The 6,558-nt window shown below is 31.9% G+C and overlaps 1 protein-coding gene across 1 annotated transcript; it reads left to right on the top strand.

Annotated features, from left to right (window-relative positions):
- Positions 1 to 3,856: 3,856 nt before the first annotated feature.
- LOC106692894 (uncharacterized) lies at positions 3,857 to 4,333 on the top strand. The gene has a single exon (XM_014439132.1). The coding sequence runs from the start codon at positions 3,857 to 3,859 to the stop codon at positions 4,331 to 4,333; it is 477 nt and encodes a 158-aa protein (XP_014294618.1).
- The last annotated feature ends 2,225 nt before the right edge of the window (positions 4,334 to 6,558 follow it).

Below are 6,558 nucleotides of genomic sequence, written 5' to 3'. Positions count from 1 at the left end.
TTTATTAATTTGCTATTATTGAGACAAAACCTCTCTAAATGACCTTCGTCGATATTCAAAGTCAACTAAATAAAAATAAAATCTGTTTCAATCAATTATTATGTGACGCAAGTTAAAATATGCAGGACCTTGTAAAAACTGTGGAGGAGCTGAGATTTCAGATACATAATTCATGAAATCCGATCGCAAAAAAAATTTAGACTTAGTTGGAATCTTCATTTTTGATTTGTTTTTTCTCCGTATAATGGACATTTTAGCAGAGTTTTTTCTAAATAATTGCAACGTTTAAAATTGCGATCAGATGTTTATTTTTGATGGGCTAATATTTCTTGAGAATAAGGCTATGACAAGTTAGAATAATTTCCAAGTGATTTCTTTGCTTTGCTAACATTCTTCTGTATAAATATTCACTTCAAAGTATTTTTCATTTTCATACTTATACTTATTAAGGAATCATTCATTCCTTAAATTCCTATTATAATAAAGTATAATAAAAATCAATGTCTGATTTGTATACATTTTTGTCACGTATAACTAGTATTATGCATAGGATTTATTTAAAATTAATTTATGATGAATATAGTTTAAATTTAGATAATTATTAATAGTTTAATTTATATGATTTTTAATATCAAAATAGATAAAAATGTAGTGTGAAATAAAATGATAACATACCTAACCTGGTTGTTGAGGTAGGGTATATAATAGTGTTGTGATTACTTAATGATAGTAAAATGCTAAAATTGTGAAGAATATAATTTTTCATTAAATGTTATAGTGGCAAATAAAGGTAAATTAAAATATAGAATGGTACAAATTTAGTAGTAAATAAATATAAATAATATAAATGTTCCGGTTAACCTACGGCAATCGAAAGGTTGAATCGGAAAGGCTGTATAGGAATACTAGCGCCCATGTGGCCAAAGTCAAAACTCACCTCCTCCAGCACTCTCTGGGTAGAGAAGCAACCCTGACTAAGGTGAGAAGAGAGCCATCTTGTCTTCTGGAAGAAGCAGTTCATCATTCCCTTTTGTCTCTCATAAGGAATCTACCATGAGTGAGTAGAACTCCTGGAGTTGTTCTCAGAAGCAGAGAGAAGAGAGGCATGAGAATGTGGAGGGAAGAAAGAACCATAGAGTAAGTTCATCTAGCAATAATTAACATTTACCACCACATAGTAATCATCATCAACCATCTCATTATCTACAATTCCATAGCCCAGCCTTCAAAATTTACTGACTATCTAAACATAAATGTTTTCTTTTGGCCACCCACTACACCATTTGTAACATAAAACAATAGAATTTTATTTTTCATTTAATCATGTTCATTCTCAATTATACAGTCCACTCCAACCCAACCAGCCAACCAAAAGTGAAATATGTCCGGCAATTCGGTTGAGGGCATGCTTCATAAAATAAATTATAATAAACATAAAAGGTTATGTTTTGTAGGTTCATTTTGGCTGTGTTATATTGACCCGAAATTTTTTATAAATCAATGAGAGGTTGTGATAATACTAAAATTTAGATATGCAGAGAGAAAATACTTTATTAAAGAAACAATTATATAAAAATAAACCAAATTTTTATATATTTTCGCTTATTTTAAATTTTTTTTAGCCACGTTAGTTACTTCTATTAGTACCTTAGTTTACTTCTATTAGTACCTTAGTTTACTTCAATTAGTACCTTAGTTTACTTCTATTAATACCTTAGTTTACTTCTATTAGTACCATAGTATACTTCTAGTAGTACCTTAGTTTACTTCTATTAGTACCTTAGTTACTTCTATTAGTACCTTACTTACTTCTATTAGTACCTTAGTTTACTTCTATTAGTACCTTAGTTTACTTCAATTAGTACCTTAGTTTACTTCTATTAATACCTTAGTTTACTTCTATTAGTACCATAGTATACTTCTAGTAGTACCTTAGTTTACTTCTATTAGTACCTTAGTTACTTCTATTAGTACCTTAGTTTACTTCTATTAGTACCATAGTTTACTTCTATTAAGTACCATAGTTTAATTCTATTAGTACCTTAGTTACTTCTATTAGTACCGTCGTTTACTTCTATTTCATGTTACCTATACTCCTACTTTGTTACATTATTTTAGTTGTTTGAATCTTAATTAGCCCTGATGAAGTCCTGTAACATGGGTCGAAACGTATGCTCGTCATAAATAGGCAATTTATTATTTGAGTTATTTTTTCCGGACCCGTACCCCAATTATTTGTTACTTGCATACGGTCAATCGAATAATCCATTTTTGGGCCCACCGACACATTAAATACAATTTCACAAAATGTTACAGGGTCACTATACTAGCGAAGTTGATATTGTGTTGGTACATCAGAGCTGTAACCATGCTCCAACCCAATAGCTCTTTTAATTATAAAAGTTGTATTCATAGTCCATATATACTTAATATCATATTTTTCTGTATATTTTTTTAAATCCTGAAATCTATTTGATCATGAATAATTAAGAGAGTAAAAAAAAAGTGATAGAAATATAAATAAAGATTAAAAAATATAAAGAAAATAGATTAAAAGATACAGAGAAAACAGTAGCCGTTAATTATGCTTTTCGCACAAATCGTTACAAATATTCTATAAATAAAAAACCGCGTGGGCATAATCCTAATTTATAATTCATTCCCTTGTCCACTTCAATTCAAGGCAAAAGATCAAAGAACCCAATCAACCTTTATCTTCTGTTTTATTTTATTTATTTATTTATTTATTTTTCCCAAGATGAATACACATAAAGAGAACTGTCATCGGTTTGACTAGTTTACCTAAAATTCATGCATTTAATACACAATGTAGTCTCCGTTTATATTTTTTACATTTTTTATTTGATTTTCACTGGATAATAACAGTAGTATTTGCTCTGTTTTTGAGATTATTTGAGAACATTATAATCTTTTAAGGGTACCTTGCTCTGAAATTTCCAATACAGTCCGGTAATATTTTGAACAAGTTTTGTTAATTGTAAAAAAAATAAATTCATAACATGTACACGCATTATAAATGCTTATATCGCTAAAAATAGAAAAAATATTTTTTGTGGTTTTGTTGATTAGTGTGTAAACGGTTCGGAAAATAAATAAAGGAATAATAAAACATAATCGTTTTACGTGTAATGTTTTATAAGTAGCTATCATCATAATTTGAGTTGCCTCGACCGACTCATGAGATTAAGATGGCTATCATGAAGTCTCAATAAGAATGACTAATTTTTAAAGGAAACTGATTTCTGAAGCGATTTTGTTTTTAAGGGTTATACGATTTTCAAACAACATTTGGACGCAAAGCGTCAAACACTGTTAGAGATTTTTGACAATTTATAATTACTGTTGAGGCCAACATAAGAAGAAATGTTAATGGCATAAGATTACGGATGAAGACGGCATCCGGTGCTAGGTCACGGATCAAGATGTGAGCCATAGTAAGGTACGGGTTAAGATGGTAGCCGTTATGAGTTATAAGATCCAGACGGCAGTCGTTAGGTTGCGGATCAAGACAGCAGCCTTTGCTAGGTTTCAGATTAAGATGGCTACCGTTACTAGGCAAAGATCAAGATGAGAACCATAGCAAGGTTACGGGTTAAGACTGCAGCCGTTGCTAGGTCACGGATCAAGATGAGAGCCATAATAAGGTAAGGGTTAAGACGGCAGCCGTTATGAGGTAAAAGATCCAGACGGCAGTTGTTAATAAGTTACGGATCAAGACGGAAACAGTTCCTAGGTTACGGATCAAGACGAAAACCGTTGCTTGGTTTCAGATCAAGACGGCAGCCTTTGCTAGGTTTCAGATTAAGATGGCTACCGTTACTAGGCACAGATCAAGATGAGAATCATAGCAAGGTTACGGGTTAAGACGGCAGAAGTTGCTAGATTACGGATCAAGACGGAAACCGTTGCTTTGTTTCAGATCAAGACGGCAGCCTTTGCCAGGTTTCAGATTAAGATAGCTACCAATACTAGGTCACAGACCAAGATGAGAACCATAGCAAGGTTACGGGTTAAGACTGCAGCCGTTGCTAGGTTACGGATCAAGACGGAGACCGTTGCTTTGTTTCAGATCAAGACGGCAGCCTTTGCCAGGTTTCAGATTAAGATGGCTACCGTTACTAGGTCACAGATCAAGATGATAACCATAGCAAGGTTACGGATCAAGACGGCAGCCATTACTAGATTACGAATCAAGCCGATTCTCAAAGTGTGCGCGGTTCTTGGGGCGCCACGAAATATTCATTTTAACAATTCGCCATTTTCTTGGAATTTCAAATTCCTGAGTTTTTGCGCCAATAATCTTATATGCTGACAAAATTCCTAGAATTTAGCAACTTTCGATTCTTCCGTTGGTTCCTATCCAATCCGCATCTTATGAAACGGCTAGTGCGTAGGCACAACTTCCCCACCTATGCTTTAGTTACTCTCACTACATGGTACGAAAATAGTATCTGTTTTTAATTTTTCGCTATTCCCAATTTTTCAAGAAACTCAAAAATTTAGAAAAAAAGAATATATTAATGGCGCGGCGAAAAAAAATTATTTAGGGAACCGCAAACCGAAAAAGATTGGGAACCTCTGAATCAAGCTGCTTCCTTTAGTCTGCTGTGTTTTCTTCTGCCATTACTATTCCAAAGTGCATTGAATTTTTATTTTTTTTATTTTTTTTTTCTTTTATACATTTATCTACATAACCTACATTGAGATATTGCAAGTCGTTGCAGTAAGACCGATTATTATCATGTCAGAAGACAAAATCGAAGAACCTCAGCTCGATGACTTGTGTCCAGCGATTATCAGAGTTCCTGATATCAATTCCCGGTTAATAAACTCTATTAAAACCCTTTTTCAATTAATAAAATGCGAAACTTATTGATGATTATAATGGATCAGTAATAATTAAATTTAAGTTAAATAATACTAATTTCTACAATTTGTTATTTTGCCTTTCTAGTAATATTTATGTGCAAATACATGGAAGATTTTCGGAGCTTATTTTTATTTAGATTTATCATTACCTTTATTTTAATTATAATTAATTTTTAAAATAAGGTACATTGAGTATGTCTTACTTTATGTTTTATTTTTACTACAGGACAAAATTCTCAATACCTTCCTATTGAATACAAGAGTGCAGAACCGAGTAAGGTGGAATTCGAAATAACAATCGGAAAATTAAAAATTATTATTATTATTTAAATGCAATCTTAATGGTGAAGCTCTGCTATTTAGATCTTTTTAAAATTAATTTTATCTTTTGATGATTTATAGATTTGATAAGAGGAAGATAAAAATGGATATTCAAGAGGTAAAAAGTCTACATTAACAGTTTCTATTGCATGTAAGTCATTGATGTATAAATTTAATAAAATAAGGGGACATATGCACAAGAATCCAGGTACAATTTCTGTATGTCACTGAACGGGCTCTAGATGTACATCACTATATTTTAAAAAGAATATGATCTGAAATATATGTTAGAGGTAAGGAAATAAAATACTTGATTTCGAGAAAAAGATAATTCGCTGAGGCGTAAGATCAAAAAGATTCTCATTGGGACTCAAATGATTTGAAAATAAAAAAAAACTTTCTCTTTCTCTTATACAAATAAATTCATTGCCATTTAAAGATAACTACCGATAGTCAAGAGATGGCTGTTACATTTATTAGTCGGGCAGGAGTGAAAGGACATCTCGTAACCGGGGCTAATTGGACCAATAGAAATGCAGATAAAAAAAAAATTAATAAAAAAGGAAAAGGAAATAAAAAAGAAGTCCTGTAGAAGAAGAGCGGAGGATGGCAGCTGAAGGACCCGTGCCGCCAGCACCTGCTCCACAGTTAACGGGACAGCACCATCCTTCCAGCACTCCATTATTGCTACAGTTCTTTCAGTCCTTAGTCTTCTAGTTCCTTCTTCCGATGTCCTTTCGAGGATCTTCTATGGAAATATTTGGAAAAAAATCCGAAAGCATTTTACTTCAACCAGTAATTTCTTAAGTTGAAGTACTACTGTTGAACGCATTCGCGAATTCACCAATAAGGGATGAACTATTTTTTACTTTTATTTACTTAATTATTAAACTTAACATATAAAATTATTTACACAAACCCATATGAAGTTAAGCCTACCAAATTTATTGACCAGTTAAAAAGACACAGATTATAAAAATATGAACTTTCATTCACAATTTTTAAGACTGGCAACGAACTCACCACTCTACGTTTCAAACGAGACCATTCACACTGACCTACGCATTCCGACTCTAATGAACATTATAATATTCTTATAAACTTACAAACGGTTTCACGATAAATTACGTGGATATTTAAATAAATTTGAAGGTGTTCAACTTGCACCAGTTGTGCATAAGAGGTATCTTCAGACTGATTTTTTTTTTTAAGATTAGTGTTATGTTCTAACCATATGACATATCTGTATTTTGATTCTTTTTATAACTTTATCTGTCTAAAATATTATATCATATAATATATTATTTTTTAATAATTTATTTGTTGTTATTTACAACTATATACATA

Source organism: Halyomorpha halys, unplaced genomic scaffold, assembly GCF_000696795.3.
Source record: "Halyomorpha halys isolate HHAL.00 unplaced genomic scaffold, Hhal_1.1 Scaffold76.1, whole genome shotgun sequence".
Classification (NCBI taxonomy): domain Eukaryota; kingdom Metazoa; phylum Arthropoda; class Insecta; order Hemiptera; family Pentatomidae; genus Halyomorpha; species Halyomorpha halys.
Note: the sequence above shows the minus strand (reverse complement) of the source record. Positions and strands in the feature narration are given on the sequence as shown.